This window comes from Schistocerca americana, chromosome 1, assembly GCF_021461395.2.
Source record: "Schistocerca americana isolate TAMUIC-IGC-003095 chromosome 1, iqSchAmer2.1, whole genome shotgun sequence".
NCBI classification, from domain to species: domain Eukaryota; kingdom Metazoa; phylum Arthropoda; class Insecta; order Orthoptera; family Acrididae; genus Schistocerca; species Schistocerca americana.
In genome coordinates this window covers 362,234,885-362,262,669 of record NC_060119.1, presented here as the reverse complement: position 1 = coordinate 362,262,669, position 27,785 = coordinate 362,234,885, and the positions used below count along the sequence as shown (strand labels likewise).

The 27,785-nt window shown below is 39.6% G+C and overlaps 1 protein-coding gene across 1 annotated transcript in view; it reads left to right on the top strand.

Moving 5' to 3' along the window:
* The window catches only part of LOC124622699 (serine/threonine-protein phosphatase 6 regulatory ankyrin repeat subunit A-like), a 37,698-nt gene extending 12,828 nt beyond the window's left edge, over nt 1-24,870 (top strand). Inside the window, exons 2-4 of the mRNA XM_047148492.1 lie at nt 29-185; nt 295-335; nt 24,583-24,870. Coding sequence (XP_047004448.1) covers nt 29-185; nt 295-335; nt 24,583-24,846 — 462 coding nt within the window. The 3' untranslated portion in view covers nt 24,847-24,870. The remainder of the gene's footprint in view (nt 1-28; nt 186-294; nt 336-24,582) is intronic.
* Nucleotides 24,871-27,785: the final 2,915 nt, after the last annotated feature.

Here is a 27,785-nt window from a genome sequence, read left to right as displayed (position 1 = left end):
CAGTAATTGTAAGTTATTCTTTCTGCAGGCAGCATTATGGGATAATGCCGAATTGTTGGAAGATTTATTGCGTGGAGAACAGGTTGCACACATAAACAGTCAAGATTCTTGGGGTCGAACTCCTCTTCACGCAGCAGCAACTACAGATAATTCCCGCTGCTTGAGTGTTTTGTTAAATGCTGGTGGTATGTTTCTTTTTTTTTTCTTTTGTTTCTCTTCTTTTTGTGTTGCTGTAATAAATTTCAAAATATAGCATCAGTAACACAAATTTTATTGATTTTTTTTTTTTTTCAGCTGATCCGAATATTGCCTGTGGAATAAGAGGTGAAAATAAGGTAATAAGGTTTTAGGGTTATAAGTCATTTGTATTTTTTAACTCTTGAATGCACTGCAAGGCGTTTACTTGTGTGTTGTTAACAAGCTTGTGTTATCGAACTACACCAGTAAGTGAATGCTTTGAAAGTGTGTTGCGTATGTACCACGTAATGAACCTGTAGTGTATAGCTCCATCAGGAAGTTACTGTAATGTTATTACTTAAATAGCTACTCATAATTGGTGTCACAGACTTGTAGAGAAGCTAATATGTGAGAGATTGTATGTGTATGCCAGTACTGTAATATCCTTCTACCCTCATTTGAAATACTAGGTTATTATAAATGATTGAAGCAATTTCACAGGTTTATTGTAGCTATATTACAGTGCAAAAATACTGTGAAGGCAAAAAAGACGCCATCAACACCTTTCTGTGGTCGAACAGGGTCATGTAATAGGGCTGTGAGAAGTTGGATGTTCCATCTGCAGTACTACAGAAAAAACTTGGCAGGAATGTAGCCACTGTACATGGTTGCTGGTAGTGGTTCCCACAAGGATGTACAGTTGCAAGAAGGCCAGGCTCTGGTCAGCCACATGGCACTACGGAGAGGGAAGACCATCGTGTTCAGTGTATTGGCTGTGGCACATTGTACTGCATCTGCAGCAGCAATTTGAGCAGCGGTTGGCAGCACAGTGACACAATGAACTGTTACAAATCAGTTACATCAAGGACAGGTCCAATCCAAGTGCTCCGTAGAGTGCATTCCACTGGCTCCAGACCACCACCATTTGCAACTTCAGTGGTATCAAGCATGAACCCATTGGAGGGCAGAGTGGATGTCTGTTGTGTTTTCTGATGAAAGCTGGTTTTGCCTTGGTGCTAGTGCTCACTGAGTGTTGGTTAGGAGGAGGCCAGTTGAGGACTGGCTCACGACCTTTATCCATGCTAGACATACTGGACCTGCACCTGGAGTAGTGGTCTGAGGTGCAATTTCAGATGGCAGCAGGATCACTCTCATGGTTATCCGATACATTTTTACTGCAAATTTGCATGTCAGTCTGGTGATACAACCTGTTGTTCTGCCATTCATGAACAGATTCCAGCGAGTGTTTTCCAACAGGATAATGCTCACCCACCAACTGCTATTGTAACCCAACATGCTCTATGGACCATCGACATATTGCCTTGGCCTGCACGATCACAAGATCTCCAATTGAGCACATATGGGACATAATCGGATGACAACTCCAGCGTCATCCACAACCAGCAGTACCCATCGCTGTCTTGACTAACCAAGTGCAACAGGCATGGAATTCCTTCGCCCAAACTGACAGATGGTGCCTTTACAACACAATGCGTGCATGTTTGCATGCTTGAATTCAACAGTCTGGTAATTACACTGGTTATTAATGTACCAGCATGTCTCATTTGCAGTGACTTACATTAATCTATGATCTTGAAATTTTAATCACATAAAAAAAGTTACATAGACAAATGTATTCCCAAAATTTCATTACTCTAATGAGCTTTTTTTATTGGTGCAATCCCGCCCCTACTGACACTGCAGATATCAAGTTTATAACATCTACATATACATAAATACTCTGCAAGCCACTGTTTGATGCAAGGCGGAAGGTACCCCATACCACTGCAAGTTCTCCCCAAGTCTGGCTTAGTGTGTCCCTGTCAATCTGTTAAAAACCCTGTTGATATGAGCTCACAGTATGGTAAGTTTGAGTTTAGAGGAGGTGTAAATACCTAATCTTTCACATAACTTCACTCAAAAAAATTGCGTGGGTGTAGGTGGTTCATGGTGTGGGTTCCTGTAGTCATGTCCTAGTTCATGAACCATGGGTAATGTATGAGTGGCCAAGTATTTACCAGATACTTTGGAATAAGGCTGGGCATCTCAGACATATTCTGAGTCATGGTCACCTTTGTGCTCATATGGCAAAGACTACCAAATCCACCGGTTAGTCCCTCAACCGTTAGGGGTAAAATCCAATGGGACTCGGGGCAAGTAAGGCTAGCAACCTGCTTCCCTGGTACTTTAAATATGATGCTGGCAACAATCAGAGCAAAATGCCTCGGACCTTTGGAGGTGATGGAGTCCCACCTCTAACTGACAAACCAGGGACTCCTAAGATACGACTTGGCAAACAAATGGTAATGAGATGGGGAGCTATTAATATCAATGGGGGCTACTCTGGGAAGAAGGTAGAGCTGGCAGAGGCTGCAAGTAAGATGGGGCTGGACGTTTTAGCTGTTAGTGACATTCGGGTAAGGGGTGAGAAAGAAGAGGAAGTGGGAGAATACAAAGTCTACCTGTCAGGAGTCAAAGCAGGAATAGCACAATGGGGTGTAGGGCTTTACATCCAGAAAGAAATGGAACCCAGCGTAGTTGCAATAAGGTATGTAAACGAATGACTGATGTGGATAGATTTGACAGTGTCTAGCAAGAAAATTAGGATTGTGTCAGTATATTCGCATTGTGAAGGGACAGATCAAGATAAGATGGATAGTTTTTATGAGGCACTCAGTGATGTAGTTGTTAGAGTAAAGGACAAGGACAGTGTTCTGCTCATGGGTGATTTTAATGCCAGGATTGGAAATCGAACAGAAGGGTATGAAAAGGTTATGGGTAAATTTGGAGAGGATATGGAGGCCAACAGGAACGGGAAACAACTCTTGGATTTCTGTGCCAGTATGGGCTTAGTAATCAAAAACTCCTTTTTTAAACATAAGAACATTCACCGGTATACTTGGGAAGGCAGGGGAACCAGATCTGTCATTGACTATATAATAACAGATCAGGAATTGAGGAAGGCTGTGAGGGACACACACGTATTCAGGGGATTCTTTGCTGACACTGATCATTATTTAATCTGCAGTGAAATTGGGATTGTGAAGCCGAAAGTGCAGGAGGTCAGGTCCATATGTAGGAGGATAAGAGTGGAGAAACTTCAGGATAAGGAAATCAGGCACAAGTACATAAAAGCGATCTCAGAAAGGTACCAGTTAGTTGAATGTAGTCAATTACAGTCATTGGAAAAGGAATGGACAAGGTACAAGGACACAGAACTAGAAGTGGCTAAAGAATGCCTTGGAACAGTAGTGTGTAAAAGTAGGATGAAGCAAACAGCTTGGCGGAATGACACAGTCAAGGCAGCCTGTAAAAGGAAAAAGAAGGCATATCAAAAATGGCTACATACTAGAACTCAGGTAGACAGAGAAAGTTATGTTGAAGAAAGAAACAAAGCCAAACAGATAATTGCAGCATCAAAGAAGAAATTTTGGGAAGACTTTGGAAACAGGTTGGAGACTATGGGTCAAGCTGCTGGAAAACCATTCTGGAGTGTAATTAGCAGTCTTCAAAAGGGAGGTAAGAAGGAAATGACAAGTATTTTGGACAGGTCAGGAAAACTGCTGGTGAATCCTGTGGATGCCTTGGGCAGATGGAGGGAATATTTTGAAGAGTTGCTCAATGTAGGTGAAAATACGATCAGTAATGTTTCAGATTTCGAGGTAGAATGGGATAGGAATGATGATGGAAGTAGGATCACATTTGAGGAAGTGGAGAAAATGGTCAATAGATTGCAGTGCAATAAAGCAGCTGGGGTGGATGAAATTAAGTCGGAACTCATCAAATACAGTGGAATGTCAGGTCTTAAATGGCTACACAGGATAATCGAAATGGCCTGGGAGTCGGGACAGGTGCCATCAGACTGTACAAAAGCAGTAATCGCACCAATCTTGAAACATGGAAACAGAAAAGATTGTAACAACTACAGAGGTATCTCTTTAATCAGTGTTGTGGGTAAAATCTTCTCAGGTATTGTTGAAAGGAAAGTGCGAGTATTAGTTGAGGACCAATTGGATGAAAATCAGTGTGGGTTTAGGCCTCTTAGAGGTTGTCAGGACCAGATCTTTAGCTTACGGCAAATAATGGAGAAGTGTTATAAGTGGAACAGGGAATTGTGTCTATGCTTTATAGATCTAGAAAAGGCATATGACTGGGTTCCTAGGAAGAAGTTATTGTCTGTTCTACGAGATTATGGAATAGGAGGCAAACTTTTGCAAGCAATTAAAGGTCTTTACATGGATAGTCAGGCAGCAGTTCGAGTTGACGGTAAATTGATTTGATGGTTCAGAGTAGTTTCAGGGGTAAGACAAGGCTGCAACCTGTCTCCACTGTCGTTCATATTATTTATGGATCATATGTTGAAAACAATAGACTGGCTGGATGAGATTAAGATATGTGAACACAAAATAAGCAGTCTTGCATATGCGGATGACTTAGTTGTGATGGCAGATTCGATTGAAAGTTTGCGATGTAATATTTCAGAGCTAGGTCAGAAATGTAAGGACTATGGTATGAAGATTAGCATCTCCAAAACGAAAGTAATGTCAGTGGGAAAGAAATATAAATGGATTGAGTGCTAATAGGAGGAACAAAGTTAGAACAGGTGGACGGTTTCAAGTACTTAGGATGCATATTCTCACAGGATGGCAACATAGTGAAAGAACTGGAAGCTAGGTGTAGCAAAGCTAATACAGTGAGCGCTCGGCTACGATCTACTCTCTTCTGCAAAAAGGAAGTCAGTACCAAGGCTAAGTTATCTGTGCACCGTTCAATCTTTCGACCAACTTTGTTGTATGGGAGCGAAAGCTGGGTGGATTCAGGTTACCTTATCAACAAGGTTGAGGTTACGGATATGAAAGTAGCTAGGATGATTGCAGGTACTAGTAGATGGGAACAATGGTAGTAGGGTGTCCACAATGAGGAAATCAAAGAAAAACTGGGAATGAACTCTATAGATGTAGCAATCAGGGCGAACAGGCTTAGATGGTGGGGTCATGTTACACGCATGGGAGAAGCAAGGTTACCCAAGAGACTCATGGGTTCAGCAGTAGAGGGTTGGAGGAGTCGGGGCAGACCAAGGAGAAGGTACCTGGATTCGGTTAAGAATGATTTTAAAGTAATAGGTTTAACATCAGAAGAGGCACCAATGTTAGCACTGAATAGGGGATCTTGGAGGAATTTTATAAGGGGGCTATGCTCCAGACTGAATGCTGAAAGGCATAATCAGTCTTAAATGATGATGATGATGATGTAGATCGTGAGGCCTTGACATGAATTGCTGATCATCAACCCACCTTGACCGATCAATCGATTTCTCAGTTTCCTGTTTAGGAATTCGCAAACATCATGATCGAAGTGGAGTGGAGCACCATCCTGTTGGTAGATGAGGTCCACATGTCAGGCTCAAGTTGTGGCATGAGCCAGTTTTCCACCATGTCCAGATACAAATGTCCTGTAACGATCTTTTAGCAGAAGAAAAATAGACCCTAACTTTAAGCTGTGAGACTGCACAGAACACATTAACTTTTGTTGAAACCTGAGTGTTCTGCATGATAGTGTTGGGATTCTCTGTCCCCCAGATTCACACATTGTGCCTGTCACAAAGATGTTGCTTCATCATTGAAAATGAATTTCTCACAAAACTCATCCTCTTCCATAAACTTCTACAACTGTGTTGAAAATCCAGAGTATCTGATTTTGTCTTCAGGATTCAGGGCTTGTAGCAATTGCAAGCGGGAGGCTTCAATTTCAATTTCCTTAAGATTTTCCAGATGGTCAGCTGTGATATGTTCAGCTCTCTGCTTGCTCTGTTCATAAATTTCTGTGGGCTTCATGCGAAACTCTCCTGCATGCTGTCAACAATTTCTTCGCTTGCTATATGTCAGCCCATTGATTTGCCCTTGCAGATGTATACTGAAAATTTAAAGTGTGCATATCATTGCCAAATGGAGTTGGCAATTAGTGGATATTTGTTGAACTTTATTCTGAAGTTTCATTGCACCATTGCGGCATACTGATGTTAATGCATTTCAAGGTCAACATAAATTTTCTTGATGCCTGCCACCATCTTGCCAAATTGGTCACTCCTGCACTCTCATGGCAGAAATCTGAAGTGCAGCTGCTACTGTGCAAAATTTCTTGAGCTTTCTATATGAGTGTCGAGTTTTCTCACAATATTGTCAGTTAATGCATATGTAGTGATTTTATGAAATTGCTTCAGTCATTACAATAACCTTGCACAAGCATCTCCCTGCAACAGAATGCACCGAAGAAGGGTTTGAGAAAATGGACACTGCTGGTATGTGAATCACACATTGGTTTCTGATGAAATTACTCTGTTCTGCAGGTAGAACCCAGATTTAAATGAATGAGTGAAGTTGGGAGCTACTACAATGGATATCAGCAGTATCAGACACTGGGTTTTTTCATTAAATAGAAGCAACAGTATGAATATCAGCTAATCAGAAGTGCAGTGAATGCCCAAGCTCTCTAATGACTTCACCAAAAACAGTCTGCATAATGAGATATCATTTGCATTGACTGTTGGAGAACAGCTAAAAAATGTTGGAGCTTTCCATCATTGATAAAGGGTTTCCAAAGGTTTTGAGCATGATAGGGACTGCAGATGTCTTCTTCTCTAGATTTTTCTCTCCTCCTCTGTCAGCAGAGAGCCTATCTTTTATTTTCCCTAAAACGTTTCTTAAATTTCACTGTACATTTGACCTACTTTTGCAGGTATTACTCTGCAACATGAACTGGTTTCCTGAGTATAGCAGGAGCTATGTTGGTCTATTTACAGTCATATTACAGATCAAATTAGGGTGTGTTATTACCTTGCAGTGTGGTGCTAAAAGTGATAGTGGAAAATACCTTCACAATAAACTGTGACAAACTGCTGTTAATGTCATTAATCTTACTGACACTGAGAATGAGAGAAGTATTTTACTGCTGACAGAGAAGGCAATGGAATGAGCAATCAAATGATTACAAGCAGATATAAGTAAGTCAGCGGTGTGCAAATTACGGAAGGAGGGAATGATGGCGCATTGAACAGTATTCAAGTATCTGCCCCAAAGGAGAATAAGTAAAATGGACACAATAAATATTTCATTGATGATACAGACAAGTGTGTTATTAAACAGCATTTTATTTATTATGAACAGTACAAGGAAATACTATTTTTGCAAAAACTTCACACCTTTTGCTGCACCAAACGGGACTTCCATGTAAGCAAAAAGCTATGAGAATAACTGTTCCATCCATCCTATTTTAAGATTTCCCACCATGAAAGTCATTATTTGCAGATGAGAGAACATACAGTAAACTCCCATTTATCCAAATTGCGTTTATCCGAAATCTGCTTTATCCGAACAAATTTTTCCAATTTTTGCTGCTCTCATTGGTGCTGTCTGACGCATCGTGCAGCTACGCTTTTGGCTACCTAGACTGACACTTGACAAGTTTCAACTTGTTTGCGCCTGGAACCATGCATTCGCTGGTGTTTTCCGGCAGTCTACTGCTAATCAGTGCACTGGCACTTGTCAAAAGTCTGAGTGTTGTCAATTTGTGTGAGTGTTGGTTGAAGTTTTAGCGTGTTTCTTTTTCGTATTGTGTGGTTTCATGCCATTGCCATCTACTGGAACTCCCTGGATGTACAGTACATACAGTATTGCTCTATGCAGCACGACAGCCCTGTTGAAACCGACAATGAGAGTGCAGTGGCAAACACTTTTTGCCTGGTATTGGTACATCAGACAAAGCCAAGCATTTAACAATTTAATAGTGAATGTACAATGCTCTGTTGTGTTGCTGCATGGTCTTGGATAGGACAGGGGAGAGGGGATAGATGTATCAAATGTTTTCATGCGATGGCTGCCACAGTGTGGTTTCAAAATTCAAAACCTTTGTCTAGTGCTCCTCGACTGTTGTCAAGTCTTATATGTGTGTTTTCTATTTAATGTTTCGCGTTTACGCTACATGGTTTAAAATGTCCAGATTTAAAAATGGCCAAAAACCAAAAGAGAATCAGTCGAGTGTCAGCAAAAAAAACACTGAACATGACTACGAGTGTGAAACAAAAAAGAATGTGATCTGGTTGGAACAAAAGCTTTGCACTTTCCAGAGAATTGATGCTGGTGAGCGACCTGCGAAGGTTGTGTGGATTTGAACATCGGTAGGAATACGATTACTGATTGGAAGACAAGTCGATCGTAACTTGAAAAAAATTTTTCCGTCCAAGTGTCAGGCAGCACAGTGAAATCTCAAAAAACAAAGAGAAAAGGTGCACATCCTCAGTTAGAAGAGGCCTTGTTTTTGTGGTACAAACAAATAAGAGACAAAGGTGTGCCAGTTTCAGGTCCTGTACTTTGTCAAAAAGTGAAGAGTTTTTATGAGCTGATTGAAGGAAAGGAGCAAGAATTCCTCAGAAGTGATGGCTGGCTGGATTGGTTCAAGAGGCGGCATGCCATTCATGAAATTGCCATCAGCACAAATCATTATCCGGGGATGAAGCCACTATTGCTGATTTTAAGAAGAAACTGCACACAATCATTGACACAGGTGGTTATACTGGTGATCAACTTATTAACGGTGATGAAACCGGGTTGAATTATAAAATGTTGTGAACAGAAACCATTGTCTCTAAACTAGAAAAACGGCATCTGGATATAGAAAAAGCAAAGAAAGAGCTACTGTCCTCACATGCAGTAATGCCACTGGCAATCATTAATTGCACCCTAATTTAATTGGCAGATCCAAAAAGCCAAGAGCATTAAGATGGCAGCCAGCTGATAAACCTTTGCCATTGTGGTACACGAATCAGTCTAAGGTATAGCTGAACGGTGCTATCTTCAAAGAGTGGTTCCAGGGAGAGTTTGTTCCAGCTGTAGAAAAATACATGGAGGAAAATGGACTTCTTCGGAAAGCACTACTTGTTGTGGTCAACACTCCTTCTCACCCAGGTGATTACAAATGGGGTTGTGAAAGCTGTGTTTCTCTCACCAAATGTCACATCTCTACGATGGATAAAGATGTTCTTGAGGCAATGAAAAAACATTGCAGATGCAAGCTGCTGGAATTCTTAATCGGTGCGATTGATGCTGAAAAAGATTTTGTACAAGCTCTTAAAATAATCGATCCATTGGATTGCTGAAGCTTAGAATCTAATTCCTCCGAGTTCTCTCTTTAGGGCATGGGAAAAACTCTTAGGTCATAAGGCAACTCATCAGTGGTGGGAAGAAGAAGGCAACACTAACTCAAGCTGACGCGCCAGAAACAGATGAAAATGATGTAATTTTGGTGAATTTACTGGAGAAGCTACTGGGTTGTGAAGACGAAATCTTCGAAGACGTTGAAGAGTGGATGGAAAACAAATTTTTTGAATTGATTGAGGAAGAAATCGTCCAAGTTGCGACCAATCAGAAAGCGTCAGAAGAATATGTCTCTAATGATGAAGCAGAGAAAAAGATTCCTCACACAGTTGGCTACAAAGCGATCCAAACTACCCTGGAGTACATTAGCCAACAGGAGGAGGTGACTTATCCCGAATTCGTTTGTTTCCAATGTTGGAGATATATTGGTGCAACAAAAGCTTCTCATGCCAAAAAACAGAAAACAATTATAGACTTTTTTACTGAAAAGTAAATTCTAATGAAGCGTCCTAGAACTTAATTGCCCGTAAGTTAAAAGTTATTTGTTTTTACTTTAAAGTTCCTCTAGACAAACTTTTCGTTCCTTTGAGTAATCTCTAGATTTGTTTCTTAATTTTGTACAGTAGTTTATTTTTTATTCAGAACAGTAGGTTGTAAAATTAAAACTTCTGTTTTTTCCTGCTGCCAAATAAGTCGGACTTTTTCTGTAAGAACACAAAATAAACTTGCTTCGTTATTCAGCATTTAAAAGCTTAGAGTTTTCATTCATACTTTGGCACCTTTTTAACACGTTAACACAATTTTTTTCTGTTAAAAACATGCAGGCTTATTCACAACCATATCAATAACTTTCTACACACCCTATGCACATTTTACAATCATATTTCACGGTATTGACGCAATTTGGGGTGTTTAATGTGTGAAAAAGGGGACTTCGGTTTATCTGAAATTTTCATTATTCGAACCAGTTGTCGTCCCGATCATTTCGGATAAACGGGAGTTTACTGTACTAACAAAATGATGCAAAGATGTCATTTGTCCTCATAGGAAAAATTTTTTGACAGTCAATTGACAATAAATTTGCAATCTGACTTCTGTTATGGTTAGATCATGTCAGCCCTAAATGTGACATATGCATTCTTGTAATCAGTTTAGTTCTCTTTACATTTTGCACTTAGCACAGTTAATATTTCACTTCACTGTTGCTTGCTCATTTAAACATCAGCATAAAACTTCATTTCATTTTTCACTGCACTTAGAAACACACAGAAACATCAATATAAATCATTGGTTAAAATGTTTCCCACAATACATATGCACAGCAGTATTTTATGTCACCTGTGCACAGCAGTATTTTATGTCACCTGTGCACTTACACATCAATATTTATTTGCAATGTAGAAAAAGATAGATTGCTACTTACCATAAGGAAGACATCTTATGCTGGAGACAGGCACAACTGAAAGTGTCTTTCAATGAAGTACAAGACGTGTGTGGGACAGTAACAAATTGTGATTCCAAGACATTTCTGAGTAAATATGCTGCTCTTGGAAAGCTGTTTCCTCCTCTGTTTCTGCTATTTTGTGAGCTGCTACACTAAGGTCATATTAACAATATAGGGAAGATAGATTGCTACTTACCATAAAGATGACCCTTTATGTTGCAGACAGACACAATTAAGACACATATAAGCCTTCAGCCACAGCCTTCATCAGAAACAGAAAAACACAACATTCATTCACACAAGCAGGCATATCTTGCACACACTACTACCAACACTGGCAGCTTGGACCAAAATGTTAAGCTGTATTGTTATATTACATGCTTAATTGGCGTGTCCAACTTCAACTCAGAAATGTTCCTCCATTCCTTGTTTATTATACAGCAGCAGTCAGCCTACATGTTTAGAGCCAGAACTGTGGTGTCACCGCCAGACACCACACTTGCTAGGTGGTAGCCTTTAAATCGGCTGCGGTCCGTTAGTATACGTCGGACCCGCGTGTCGCCACTATCAGTGATTGCAGACCGAGCGCCGCCACACGGCAGGTCTAGAGAGACGTCCTAGCACTCGCCCCAGTTGTACAGCCGACTTTGCTAGCGATGGTTCACTGACAAATTATGCTCTCATTTGCCGAGACGATAGTTAGCATAGCCTTCAGCTATGTCATTTGCTACGACCTAGCAAGGCGCCATTATCATTTGCTATTTATCTTGTGATGCATGTACCGTCAGACCGATGTTCACCAATTATGGATTAAAGTTAAGTATTCCAGAAGCTACGTACCTTTTTTTTGCTAGTCTCAATTCCTTGTCATTTTCCAGACCTCACGCCAGCCTGCGTGAGCTTAAACGCGTGCCTTTCGGCTTCCTCTCATAATGGATTGGCGCTCTTGCCACAACAAGAACTATATCCTCATTGGTCACATTAATTATTTTTATTTGTTTAGACTATATGAACACCTGTGTTCCATATTCTTTACATTTGCCATAAAATTTAAGTTTCCATATATCTTTAGCCTGTACATCTTTTGGCTTGTCGTTATTACACAGAATTGTCAAGCCTTCCCCTTTCGGGGCAATGAATAACCATTGTTCCTGACTCAGGGGAGTCCAAATACTACCATATAATTTTGCAAACTTCTTAATGCAGTCCTTGGGAATTTCTCATACTAGTTGAAGCATTGTAGCTTCACATGGTTAATGATCATAAGTGGACATTAAAATAAACTTTTGCTTGCAAATTTTGTGACTGTGATCTATCTCTTTACACATCAGTTAGTTGTTGCTCAGTTTTGCATGATACTGCTTTGGCTTGTCTGTTAACATATAATCTCTCTGTGGTTGTGTGTACATGAATATATTTTGACTTCCTTCAGTTTTGGAAGGTATGGGTAGTTCTCTGTACAAATGAAACCCTTAATTTTCCACTAATGGGACATTCAGTACACAGCTTAATATATGACCAGACATAAACACCTATCAACCTCACTTATGCATAACAACTGGTGTCCACCCTGTTCTGTTAGAGCAATTTGGGACTCCTTGTCTGTAATGTCATTCCAAATAAAATGCAAGTATTTAACTATTTGTACTGAATTATTAAGTGAGGTTGCAGTGTTTCTTTCTGTGCATTTGCTCTGACTCATTATGTATTGATACCAATTGTATTAACTGTTCATTGAAAGTAGTCATCACAGCTTAAAAACTGTATCATCTGATCAGTGCTATTAGCAAATTCATTCAAGTATCCATGAAGCCTTTCCACAGTCTTGACAGTGATTTCCTTGTTACCATGAAGGTTAGCTACTGTGTGACTCAAACTTTTTAAAGTTGCTTTGACTGTTACTTGCTCTTTGGTCAACTTAAGCAGTTACCTCTTTTCATTTTCAATTAAATCAATATTTGAATTGAAATGTAAGGCGTCCTGTGTACCTAATATCCCAGACAACATTTTACTAATTTCCCCCATGAAATTTAAGACACCTCATTTCCTCTGTATTTCACGTTTTGTTAGTAGTCCAGTTAGATCTTGCAAAGTCTTGATATTTATCACATGCCATTCTAAGGTTTGTTCTATGGTTGTACTTTCTTGCTCACTTATTCCCAAACTTGTTATCTTTTTTAAAAATAACCTACAGATAAATGTGTCAGTCTCTCTGCCTTATTAGATTTTCCATGAAGCTCCCTGAAATGGGCATAGCTACAGATTTTCCATTTCACACTATAAATTTGTACTTTGCTGTAACTATTGTAACATAAGCCTGGTGACAAAGGAAACTTATCTTTGCCAAAACCCTGATATTGTCCAATGGTCTATACCGCTGCAATACAGTTCATCAGACGCAACACACTCGTCAGTTTCTTCATCTGAAATTCAAATAAAACTTCTATTTTAGTAGAACTCCTTTAATCTATTGGCATGCACCATTAAAAATTTGTTTCTCTTTCAACTAATGACCACATTTCAGCTTTTTTGGCCTTACCACAGTGTCGCTGTGTATCTGGCTTATGCTTTCTGCCCCTTCTAACTCTTTCATTGTATAATAGAACTTGATCACCTGTTTTAAAATCTTTTGAATTCTGATCTCTATCATAGTACTCCTAATTGTTCTCTTTACACCGTTTGTGATAATCCATGGCATATTGGTGCATCTGTCTGATCTCTTTAAATTCAAGTTCGTAATGTTGTAATTATAACTGACACCTGTGGCACCTCTTTGCAATGCACACAGTATGTTACATTGTGTGCTGAAAAACAACTTGTGATGTTTAATTTTTTATGCTCTGGGGAGTGGTATTATACACAAATACCACAAATTGGAACCGTTGGTTGCAATCTGATTGCACCCTGTTGATGCAGTGACTCAGAAATTCCACTGTATTTGTATGTACTCTTTCCAATGCTCCATTTGACTGGAGATTGTAAGAAGTAGTGTGTAGCCTACCAGTCTTTTACAATCTGCTCGCTTTCTGTAGTGTCACTCAGTATTACCGACAGTTTCCCACATCTCAAAATGATTATTTCCTCAAGGATATGAGCCACTGTACCTGAACCCTGCTTTTATATCAGTTCTGCTACTATGGACTTTGTTGCAGCATCCTTTAGTGTTACTATGTACTTATTATTTCTGTGTTTTACCATCAATGGACCGACAATATCAATATCACATTTACTAAATACCCCTTGATGTTGGTGGTGCAACCAACGGTAATTGTGTCATCTTTTTTTAAAAATTTTTTTTTAAAATTATGTTCTTGTGATTCCGTGATGACCATCTATGGGTGCATCATGGAATTGCCGCAAAATTTCCACTTTTTCTTCAGCAGTAATCTCCTGCCATTCATTTTCCTTGACTGTTGACTTTTCCTGCCTTTCATTTTCCCCAGTTTTGGCATCAGCTGACTGTATCTCCCTTATTCTAACCAGTGCATCAGCTACCTGCTCATTTTTGCTCTTTTTGTGTACAATTTTGCAATCACACTCCTCTGATTTTAGTCTGAACTTCTTTAAATGTAAGGACAGATTGCTAATATTTGTGAGCCACTTTAAATGTAAGGACAGATTGCTAATATTTGTGAGCCACTGCAGTGGTTTACGATCTGTACACATGGTAAACTTATGGCCAAACACATACAAGCTGAAATGTTGGACTGCCCAAACTATGGCTGATAACTCTTTTTCAGTTGTGCTATAAGTTTATTCAGCATTGTTTAGAGTTCTGGATGTGTATGCAACGAGGTCTTTACCTACCTCCCCTTGTCTAAGAACAGTGCCAATTGCTTGTGTCAGTCAGGATTATAAACTTTTTACAAAAATCGGGGTACAGTAATACAGGGAGGTTGAAAAACTTCTCTTTTAGCACTTGGAACATGTGCTCTTGCTTGGCGTCACTCGACTTTTTTCTCACTCCAGAGTTATTCTACCTTACATACAGTCTGCTTTAGACTTGTGTTATACTGCGGAACTTCTGCCACTTTAATTTGAGGCATCTTAATAGAAACCACCTCCTCTCATGTATTAACACAGCAATCAAACGAGAGCTTTCTCATACTCTCGCCAGTATTTCTGGTTGGTGCGTGCCTTCCTGCAACATCCGCACCCTTTATCCTCAAAATCCTCTCGTCATGAGGACCTAACTTTTTATTTTAGCCATATGATCTTCCTTAGGCTCTGCAGCTTTCATTTCTTGTTGGTGACACGTCTGCCTACCGATATACGAGTACCTTGTTTACTTAGCCATTTCTTTGGCTTACTTTTGTTTACTGTCTCCTCTGTGTGATTCAGAGAAATATTAACTCTAGTGCATACACACTTCACAGTTTAAAAACATGTTAGTGGCTTTCTAAGCCTCCACCCCTGTGTACTTGCACCCAGCATTTTTATCCCTGTACATAGTTTAACTGGCTTGGCCCTGAACCACAGGTTTTACTTTGCCGTAATTAATTACTATGCAATACTTCGTGAAGAAGTCTATCAGTTGAACTGGCAAAGGGAATATCCAGTTCCTCTCCTGCCAGTGAAACTTGTGCTTCACTTGTAGTGCCTGAGCTATTCCTAGATCTAAAACAGCTGTCAGCACTGCAAACTCATTTTTATTTTCACTGTGAACTTCAAATATTTTTCCCAGTTCAGCATAAGGCAACTAATTTTATGCTGTGCTGTCATTACCCTGCTTCTTGTTTTTCACAGAATACCCCCCCCATGAACCATGGACCTTGCCGTTGGTGGGGAGGCTTGCGTGCCTCAGCGATACAGATAGCCGTACCGTAGGTGCAACCACAACGGAGGGGTATCTGTTGAGAGGCCAGACAAACGTGTGGTTCCTGAAGAGGGGCAGCAGCCTTTTCAGTAGTTGCAAGGGCAACAGTCTGGATGATTGACTGATCTGGCCTTGTAACAATAACCAAAACGGCCTTGCTGTGCTGGTACTGCGAACGGCTGAAAGCAAGGGGAAACTACAGCCGTAATTTTTCCCGAGGGCATGCAGCTTTACTGTATGATTACATGATGATGGCGTCCTCTTGGGTAAAATATTCCGGAGGTAAAATAGTCCCCCATTCGGATCTCCGGGCGGGGACTACTCAAGAGGATGTCGTTATCAGGAGAAAGAAAACTGGCGTTCTACGGATCGGAGCGTGGAATGTCAGATCCCTTAATCGGGCAGGTAGGTTAGAAAATTTAAAAAGGGAAATGGATAGGTTGAAGTTAGATATAGTGGGAATTAGTGAAGTTCGGTGGCAGGAGGAACAAGACTTCTGGTCAGGTGACTACAGGGTTATAAACACAAAATCAAATAGGGGTAATGCAGGAGTAGGTTTAATAATGAATAGGAAAATAGGAATGCGGGTAAGCTACTACAAACAGCATAGTGAACGCATTATTGTGGCCATGATAGATACGAAGCCCACACCTACTACAGTAGTTCAAGTTTATATGCCAACTAGCTCTGCAGATGACGAAGAAATTGAAGAAATGTATGATGAAATAAAAGAAATTATTCAGATTGTGAAGGGAGACGAAAATTTAATAGTCATGGGTGACTGGAATTCAAGTGTAGGAAAAGGGAGAGAAGGAAACATAGTAGGTGAATATGGATTGGGGGACAGAAATGAAAGAGGAAGCCGCCTGGTAGAATTTTGCACAGAGCACAACATAATCATAACTAACACTTGGTTTAAGAATTATGAAAGAAGATTGTATACATGGAAGAACCCTGGAGATACTAAAAGGTATCAGATAGATTATATAATGGTAAGACAGAGATTTAGGAACCAGGTTTTAAATTGTAAGACATTTCCAGGGGCAGATGTGGTCTCTGACCACAATCTATTGGTTATGACCTGTAGATTAAAACTGAAGAAACTGCAAAAAGGTGGAAATTTAAGGAGATGGGACCTGGATAAACTAAAAGAACCAGAGGTTGTACAGAGATTCAGGGAGAGCATAAGGGAGCAATTGACAGGAATGGGGGAAATAAATACAGTAGAAGAAGAATGGGTAGCTTTGAGGGATGAAGTAGTGAAGGCAGCAGAGGATCAAGTAGGTAAAAAGACGAGGGCTAGTAGAAATCCTTGGGTAACAGAAGAAATATTGAATTTAATTGATGAAAGGAGAAAATATAAAAATGCAGTAAGTGAAACAGGCAAAAAGGAATACAAACGTCTCAAAAATGAGATCGACAGGAAGTGCAAAATGGCTAAGCAGGGATGGCTAGAGGACAAATGTAAGGATGTAGAGACTTATCTCACTAGGGGTCAGATAGATACTGCCTACAGGAAAATTAAAGAGACCTTTGGAGAAAAGAGAACCACTTGTATGAATATTAAGAGCTCAGATGGAAACCCAGTTCTAAGCAAAGAAGGGAAAGCAGAAAGGTGGAAGGAGTATATAGAGGGTCTATACAAGGGCGATGTACTTGAGGACAATATTATGGAAATGGAAGAGGATGTAGATAAAGATGAAATGGGAGATACGATACTGCGTGAAGAGTTTGACAGAGCACTGAAAGACGTGAGTCGAAACAAGGCCCCCGGAGTAGACAATATTCCATTGGAACTACTGACGGCCTTGGGAGAGCCAGTCCTGACAAAACTCTACCATCTGGTGAGCAAGGTGTATGAAACAGGTGAAATACCCTCAGACTTCAAGAAGAATATAATAATTCCAATCCCAAAGAAAGCAGGTGTTGACAGATGTGAAAATTACCGAACTATCAGCTTAATAAGTCACAGCTGCAAAATACTAACACGAATTCTTTACAGATGAATGGAAAAACTAGTAGAAGCCAACCTCGGGGAAGATCAGTTTGGATTCTGTAGAAACACTGGAACACGTGAGGCAATACTGACCTTACGACTTATCTTAGAAGAAAGATTAAGGAAAGGCAAACCTACGTTTCTAGCATTTGTAGACTTAGAGAAAGCTTTTGACAATGTTGACTGGAATACTCTCTTTCAAATTCTAAAGGTGGCAGGGGTAAAATACAGGGAGCGAAAGGCTATTTACAATTTGTACAGAAACCAGATGGCAGTTATAAGAGTCGAGGGGCATGAAAGGGAAGCAGTGGTTGGGAAGGGAGTAAGACAGGGTTGTAGCCTGTCCCCGATGTTGTTCAATCTGTATATTGAGCAAGCAATAAAGGAAACAAAAGAAAAATTCGGAGTAGGTATTAAAATTCATGGAGAAGAAATAAAAAGTTTGAGGTTCGCCGATGACATTGTAATTCTGTCAGAGACAGCAAAGGACTTGGAAGAGCAGTTGAATGGAATGGACAGTGTCTTGAAAGGAGGATATAAGATGAACATCAACAAAAGCAAAATAAGGATAATGGAATGTAGTCTAATTTAGTCGGGTGATGCTGAGGGAATTAGATTAGGAAATGAGGCACTTAAAGTAGTAAAGGAGTTTTGCTATTTGGGGAGCAAAATAACTGATGATGGTAGAAGTAGAGAGGATATAAAATGTAGGCTGGCAATGGCAAGGAAAGCGTTTCTGAAGAAGAGAAATTTGTTAACATCCAGTATTGATTTAAGTGTCAGGAAGACATTTCTGAAAGTATTCGTATGGAGTGTAGCCATGTATGGAAGTGAAACATGGACGATAAGTAGTTTGGACAAGAAGAGAATAGAAGCTTTCGAAATGTGGTGCTACAGAAGAATGCTGAAGATTAGATGGGTAGATCACATAACTAATGAGGAAGTATTGAATAGGATTGGGGAGAAGAGAAGTTTGTGGCACAACTTGACCAGAAGAAGGGATCGGTTGGTAGGACATGTTCTGAGGCATCAAGGGATCACCAATTTAGTATTGGAGGGCAGCGTGGAGGGTAAAAATCGTAGGGGGAGACCAAGAGATGAATACACTAAGCAGATTCAGAAGGATGTAGGTTGCAGTAGGTACTGGGAGATGAAAAAGCTTGCACAGGATAGAGTAGCATGGAGAGCTGCATCAAACCAGTCTCAGGACTGAAGACAACAACAACAACACCACATGTTGTTGGTACACTCACTAGCCATGTGCCCTAGCCTGTGGCACTTGAAACACACAATTAGCTTCACTTTCTTAGAGGGACTCTGACTGTTTTTGAAGTCTCTGATTCTCTACTCGCGTGAGCCGATTATACTTTATGTGCTCATCAAAGATTCTCTGAATGACTACTGCTCTGCTTAATACTCCCACTTATGCCAAAAATCTTGCCAGTTTCTTACTCTGGCATTGCACCATGGGCAGCCTCACAAAATTGAAATTGAAGCAAATCTACTTCACTTTCCCAGTCTGCAATTGATTCTCTCTTTGATTGTTTACTGGAATCCTTTTTAAAGGCATAGAAGTCCAAGGTATATGTACATGCATAATTTTTGAACAATTTTTTTACTTCTATCCGTGAGTACTTCACTCCATGTAGGACCCCAATATGGGTATTTACAAATTTTAATGTATTGGATGGCCCACTTCATGCACTAGTTCAAAAGCAATGCCCACAGTGTTTATAAATTCATTGAATGCAGATTTTGTACCATTGAAATCCTGGAGAATAAGTTTAAGGGCATCACTGATGTTAATGTTATCTGCTGCTCCATCCCTGGCATTTGTAATGTCAGATGAGGCTGTGACTTACTTTGTCTACTGAAGAGTTGTACAGAGACAAGCAGGAATTTCATAGCCACTTAGTGTGTGTCATTGTGGGTATGCTGTGCTATGAGGGACGTGACTGCACAACTCCCACAGTGTTGCTTTGCTCTCCTGTGCAGGGCCATTGCCCGCTGAGTTGCTGGTCACTGCATGTAGTTTGCGTGGACATTGCTGGAACTCACAAAGATGCCTTGTGCCCTCAGGACCGTGCTGCCTCTGCTGCCATCACAGCTGAGCTGTTGCCATGGCGGCCTCTCAGGACTAAGGCCCCTGTTACAGTACGTTGTTGCTCAGCCATTCCCATGCCTTCCATGACGTCATGCAGTTGTGAGGATGGTCTGCCCTGTCCGCATTTTCCATTGTCCGGACATCTGATTCTTCCTTATACTCTTCTTGCTCCATCTGTTCTCACTGGAGCGCATGTGATGCTTTTAATAGAGTTTCAATTATATCAGTCCAGTCATGACATTGGGCTCGGTCTGAATATATGTGAACTACCCATCGATCTCAAAAATCACATAAACTACCCCTTACCTTGCTCCATAAATTGTTTACATATGTCTTGTACTGGTATGTCTTGTTGTGGCATAGGATAGAGGAAGACTTTGAGAACTTAAAGGGGATTGCAGGTCAGTCTGCAGTTACTGAGCAGTTAGGAGTAAATGCAGGAAGGTAAAAAGCTTCCCATGATGGCAAGTAATTATAAGAATACTTTACACAAGTTTAAATAAGTCAAAGGTCTGAAATATATGTACTTATTGCATTCGTACTAACTAGTGCACTGAAGGCTATGTCTAAGCATTAGAAAAAGCAAATAATTTGACTTTTGGCACAACAGATGTCAGTATCTGAATCCGTGGGTTGAGATCTAACAGAAACAGTAGTCACTACAATCATCATAAGGTACAAACATTTGAGGGGGCACTCCAAGTGAGAAAACAGACTTGTTGAGGAACACAGAGTTGATGTCCTGACAGTCTGACTAAGCATTCTTTTGAATAAAAACAAGAGTTTTTAAAGGATAATTATGACAGACAGTTCTCTCTATCAATCATCAGTGCGCAAATCCACTGGCACTTTATAAACATCAACCAGTCTGACATGTGGCTCTGCACCTCCCTGATGCTGTGGCCAACCACCCTCAGATGCTTTCCCTTCTCCTACTCTATGGGTAGGAATGTTCCTGGCCTCTACGCTAACAAACACTTATGTTTTATAGAAACAGTGTTAAACTAGAAACTGAACCTCACTACTCTTCCTAAAATGCTAGCAACAACAGTGTTTTACGTTGCTTTGGCCCACCCTACGAGCGAAGACTGTTTCTCAGGGGTAGGCACTACAGTTCCAGCAGTTTAATTCATTTCCTGCCCCACTTGTGTGAATCCACTGGCACTGCTGTTCTCAGGAGTAAGTACGAGCTTGCTGCATATGCTAAAATGTGCCATTTTGAGATTGCCATTTACTGTGACACTTAACCAATTAATTCTCTGAACTGAAATTCCTGTCCTGGAACAGCTGCCTGGAGTCTCTGCAAGTCCAGATGTCTCTCCCATTACTGTTTACCTCCTGAAATCTAAACGCTACAATTTCCACCTGCCCTCTGCATTTTGTCTCTCTTTCCTGTCTTGGAGTGTCTTCACTGGCTTCCAACAGCCCATACTTAACAATGGATTAGTCAATAAGTCATCAATACATGGGAGACTAACAGCTGATGCTTTTACTGCTACATAATAAATGTCATGTGCCATCTAGCCTGATGCAAACTGTTTCAAGTAACGGTACTTCAACGACTTGGGCATCAGTTGTGCTGCTTTTTATATAAAAGCGGCTTTTCAGTTGGCCTCACAAGGCTGAGTGGGTCTCCTTCCAGATCTTTCAACCAGAGAAAAATTTGAGTTCATTACAGGGATTTGAGCTAGGAATTTGGCATTAATAACCAAAAACACTAATCATTACATCACACAGCAGTTTGCTCACACTTCTGTGACATTAGCATTTAATTAATTTTGTGACATTATAAGAATTGAAAGACTGTGTATCATACCAAAATAGTGTGTGCTGACTTCTGGGGCAGAGGTACTTTGAGAGGAGAAAAAACTGAAAATGTAATAAAATCAGGTGGCATAGCTTTGAACAAAGGATCGGCGTTATCATCCATGACTGAAGCAGCATATGATGAATGAACAGATATGGCTGATGAAGATAGCAGTGTCAGTGGAGAAGGTAATTTTATGGATAATGCCACCAAAGCATTGTGAGCAGCCAAGGTGAGATAAACTGTATGTTCTGTTTCTGCTCATGTTGTAAACAGGTACTTCATTCAGTGGCACATACAGATATGTAGCGTGTCACAGTGCTGCACTTTTAATATTACTGGAGTGTACATCATTACTCCCTCCCCTCCACACTTCTTGGACATAAACACAATGGTGCTGCAAACCTGACCGTGTAATCATTTTGCTTTGCCAAATAGTACTTTATATGTAAATTGAAGGGGGAGGTGGCAGAAAGCACGGGAAATGGAAGGGATTACTAATGTCACGCACATTGGAAAATTGGAATCAGCAGCAACAAGTGAAAATGTGTGCTGGACTGGGATTCGAACCAGGGGTCTCCTCCTTACTAGACAGGTGCATTAACCAGTGTGACACCTAGACACAATGTTCATCGCAACTGCATGGACTATCTTGGCATGCCTCACTGCCGACCCACATTCCCACCGAGCACCATCTATCCACAGTCCCTGTCCATTTCTCCCATGTTCGCTACTCTGAGATTCCCGCAGGAGGTCAGACGTACTTTTGCATCTGCACTGAAGAACGTGCATCCATTGCCCATCTAGGTGAACCAATTATATGAATGCAAGGTGTCTGTTCTTTTGGATGTGTCTGGTTTCATTATTTCCAGTCTTGACATTTAGTTTCCAAGTCTGCGACTTGTCTGTTGCATACCAAGCTGGCACATTGCTAAGACACTGGTCTCATATTCAGGAGGACTGGGGCCCAGATTCAGATCTGGCATTGCAGATTTAGGTTTTCCACGGTTTCCCTAAATGGATTAAGTAAAATTTTAGAGGAGTGGTGCATTTGAAAAGCACAAGTGCACTTTCCTACCCCTGCCTTCTCCAATTTGAGCTTGTGCTCCCCTTCTCCAATTTGAGCTTGTGCTCCAGCTCTAGAAATTTCATCATTGAAAGGCTGTTAATTGCTAATCTTTTGTCCTTCTTTTTTCAGTTTACTTTCATCTTTTATTTTTCTCTTGTGTAATAAATGTAGAGTCTGGAACATTGTAACTAATGCAGTCTCAATCGTTAATATCTTGTGTCGTTCTAAGATTTTGATACTTGTTATTGAAGTTAATAGTTTTCAGTTTTTGAAGCTTTGATTTTTCTAAATTGTTCCCTAATAGTGTTGTATGCCTACATGTATTACCACTACCTTTTTGCTTTTGCTTCCTGTGAGGGGAGAACAAGCTACATTTTATTTGTATTAAAAAGCAAAAAAATCATACATTAGTGGCATTATTGGTGAAATCAGTTAGTGATATCAGATTTAATCTGTACCTGGGACATGTTAAATTCCTTTTAGGTAACAGCAGCCAATCTCACGGCCTTTTCAAACATGGCTAGAATATTACTGAAATCGATCCACATGTGAATGTTAAGAGTCATGAACATAAATTATAGTCTTATATGATCAGATATTAAAATACATCTTGAGAAGGCACTTCTTTCATTGTTATACAGTGATGTTTGTTCACTTCCATACTCAGTGTCGATGAAGTTAAGGCAAAGTGTGGAATCCTGTTACAATTTGAGTCGAAATAAATCGTAAGATTAAGCACAAATAAAAAGATGAAGTTCTCTGAGGGTGGTGATGAAAATGACAGAGGAAAAGAATGTAAATGAAATTGCATGTACTGAAAATTTGCCATTCTCTTACAGGCCTGCTTCTGTAAATAGTGTTGTTTGTGATCTTCCTGGCTGTTTGAGAGTAGAACAGGAAATGTTTCTTTAATGAGAATGAGTCGTAGATAGCAAAAAACAAGAAACTACCTTGCAAAAGTTGTAAGAAATTTGGGACACTGGGTCCAGGAGGAGTATATGAGGAATTAATATTTCATAGCAGTGTTCAACAGTTTGTGTCATGCTGTGGAGAAAGGAAAATAAACCAGATGATGTCCCTGAGAAAGAATATCTTTAAACATAAAGTTCAGCCCATAAAGCTGCTTTGTAAATATTATCTATAGCAAGTGAAAAGTCTTTAGAACTTGTGTTAAAGCATTGGAGAGAGACAGATAAGAAGCAGTAAATGTTTTCAGAACTGTCTAAAAAGTTGCCAAAGCAAATCACCCGTTAGATGATTTTGAGTAAGAAATTGATGTTCAGAATTTAAATGAAGTGCACATGGGTCGTGCTCTTCATTCCAAGTTCACCTGTGTCAACATACTAAGTCATGCTGCTGCAGACATGAAATCCAGAGTCTTCAAAAAATAATTGAATTGTATAGCAAAATTTCTGTGATACTTGATGCAAATTCAACAATCAGCCAATTGTCTTAAATGATTATTGATATTTGAGCAATGCTCCCTGGATATGTTGGAACCAGTTGATATTTCCCTAGATGTCGTTGAAACAGAATGCATGACAGCTGAAGGCACAGTCAATACTGCGATGCAGGAACTCCTTCACAACTGTTCAACCTGACTCTTTGTGGAGTCATGGTTCCTGAATGGAAGATACCTGATAAGAGGCACAAAAGGAAGGAGCAGAAACAGGAGAAATATGTTAGAGATATTTCGATGCTGATTTGGGATCTGATTTAAACAATCAGATTCATCTGCAAGGCATTTCTTTTCACCTTAATTCTAGATAATGTACATGAATCTGAATTATTTGCTTACATTAAGGTACACGTTAAAAGCATGATGTAATTTCTTACTGAAATAATTTCCAAATGTTAGACATTGGAAGCTGGTCACTCCAGTACCACTTCACTTTTTTCCAGAAATCGGCACGGCATATTACCAATTGCAGCAGTCAGAATAAATATTATAACTTTATTTAAACTCAATGATTTCAAGTTTCTTACCTTGCTTTGAAAGACTGTATATATGTGTTTATAGGTCCCTCTGCATATCAGTGCTGAGCATGGGTATGTCAATAATATTAAACATCTCCTAGCACATGGCGCAGATGTGGTGGCAACAGACAGCAGTGGCCTAACAGCCCTGGATATTGCTGAGAAATGTGAACATACAGAATGTATGGAAGTCCTGAAAAGGGCAGCTGGTAAGTGTCAAGTTCATGCAGAGTTTTTGTTAACTAAGATGATGATGGATGTTATATTCAGATTTTCATCAATTAAGAGTTGTATACAATTTATATAAATAAAAATGATAATTACTGTCTTACATTGCTGTTATGTGAAGCAGAGAGAAAAATGTGTAATTTTTCACTATGTAGTGACTTTATCAATAAGTATTTTTATGATTATTTAACTGATATCAGGTGAATGGTATTGGAAAGAGGAGGAAGAGAATTGACTAGTAAATCAGTGTGTTGTGTACTGGATGACAACATAGCAAAATATTGTATCTGGGAAATATGTAAATGGTACAGTTGCTGTTACAGAATCATAACTTTCTTTGGCAAATGTGTGATATAAAATATCGTTTGTGAGAAACAGTAAACAGAAAAATTACAGAAGCTATCCCGTACTCAAGAATATGAACACTGGAGACTAGAATATGAAAATTGGAGACTACAATAGTCAATATCAGGTCATTACCACAGCTAAAAAACTGAAAACATATTTGAAAACATAATGTAATTGAATAGATAAAAAATTTACTCACCAAGTGACAGCAGGAGAACACACACATATATTTGGCTAATAGATAAGCAATTGTGAAATTTATGTAACTGAATAAGCACAAATGTGAGTGACATAGTTGTTTTACTGGTTGAATTAAAAAGTGACAGCAGAACACATCAGGAAACGGAAATTGGAATGTTATTGTCAGCTGTGTGTTTTTCCTATTTAAAAAAGATGTGAAAAGACATGGGATTCCATTTTTATGAAAATAATAATGTAATGTTATTGCCAGAAGAGTTGAATTTTTCATCAACAGATGGTTCTTCACTTGAGTTAGTAGAGTATGGAGAGCTGTAAAACAACCCACAGTTGCTTACATTTACACATAAAATTTAAAAGCAAAAGTCACTTTTCCACTGGGTATTTTACAGGAAGTTTGCACTAAATTATCCATTTCTACCAGACAACAAGTCTTTTTAAATAACACCAGCTTAGCAAGATGAAGCTCTGTATACGGAAAGATTGGCCATTCTTTTCCTCTTTGCATGCTGCGATCAAGTCACATCTGACCATACTGGATACTCCTGTTACGTATGTAGCATGTTGGATGTGTTGTGTATTTACAGTAGTCTCCTTTGAAGTAATGGAACAATGTTGTTGACTACACCTTCAAAGGCCTGGAGGGTGGAAAATTTTATGGGATTTGTTTACATGTGTTTATTGCATTGTCACAGGAAGCAAAGTGATAAAAAAGAAGGTAAGAAAAGCATGAAAGATGTACAAATTTATTTAACAAAAACTACTCCAGAATTCTGCTGTTCATCCTGCTGGTTGGATGTTCCCTTGTAAAAATGATGTTTTTCAATGTAATATCGGTACATTTTTTTTTCTGCTGCTATTGCTGATTTTTTCTGCTGATCACAATGATCAGTTTAAAGCTACTTAAGACAACACTAGCTATAGCCCGCATCATGTAGGATGGTACTACCATGCATAGAGGCAGAGCATAGGCAAGCGTGGAGGCTATGAGGTCTGTGTGTGCGTGGCTGCAGAGCGCGGATAAACAAAAGTCCGTGTTGCTGAACTGTGTTGCTGCCATCAATAGTCAGGTTCACTTGCCTATGGTGCATCGTATTATCTGTTCGAATCTATGAGAGGGAACAATACATTTTAAAACCGATTTTGGTCGGTCGTCTACATGAGAGAAATCTTACTTCACGTCTTGACTTTGCATCTGCTACTCCACAACATTAGCCTGCATGATGTCAGAAAACAAGAACAGCTGGTACAACTTTGTGGAGACATCAGGTACAATTTTTCTCAAAATGATGATTGTCTAATGACAAGATAAACAAAACTGGTTGTGACACTTGTCATTTATTGCGATTTGGACTGTATTATAAGTAAAAATATAATACACAAGAAAATTAACTTAAAACTCAAATCAAAATCATTATATACGCTTGACAGCTGTTTTTACTCCATGCATTTTTTTAAAATGTGTATAATTTGTGAATGTGTATGGGTGTGTCCGACTGTAGTTAAATGTAAATTCTTGTGAGTAAAACTGTATTACTGATATGAAAGACTAATGCAAAAGACTATCATAAAAATTGTCAGTATGTTATCGTAGTTCTTGCTGTCAAAGGCCATTGTGTGTGGAAACTAACTCATTCGACTCTACAGTGAGAGAACGCATTTATGATCCACTGCAGAGACAAATAGTTGACCATCTTCTATGAATAATTCGAGGGAATGCTGACCAATAACATCAAAAACCACCGATATCTCGACAGGTAACACTTCCCGTCATTTTGAGGCATTTTCCTGTCCGTGCCTTGATAATGATAGGGATGTACTTGTCGCAATATCAAGGTTCTTGACAAATTTGTCGAGCCGCATTCTTGCGAGTAATTAGGCATACAGCACGCTGGGCAGAGCTTAGCTTCTCCTTGAACAATATGTTGAACATTATAGCCTACATACTTTATGACATACTAATTCCTAATAAATAAAGCCTAGGAAGTTCTTGTATACCATGTATGCAATTGATATGTTGATATACATTTTTTTTAAGCCATCAGTCTTTAAAATGAAGAAATAATATTAGTGCACTATGTTCCAAAGTCTACATTGTAATACAATCATCACTGCTCTCTGAGTCCATGTCTGAACCACCTAATTGTAGATTCAGGATAGGTTCACTGCTTCTGTCCATCTTCAACTCCCTATCAAAGTCTTCTTTTCCAAGGTCTACATTGTAATACAATCATCACTGCTATCTGAGTTCATGTCTGAACCACCTAATTGTAGATTCAGGATAGGTTCACTGCTTCTGTCCATCTTCAACTCCTTATCAAAGTCTTCTTTCTGAAGCTTTTCAGTGTGCCGCACACAGTGTGCTTACGCTGAAGGAGATGTTTTCTATTGCTTCACGCACATGTGATTCAGGTTCTGTTATGTTGAATGTTTTGTTTTTTCCTCCACATATCCTTTAACCTAAGCCCAAAT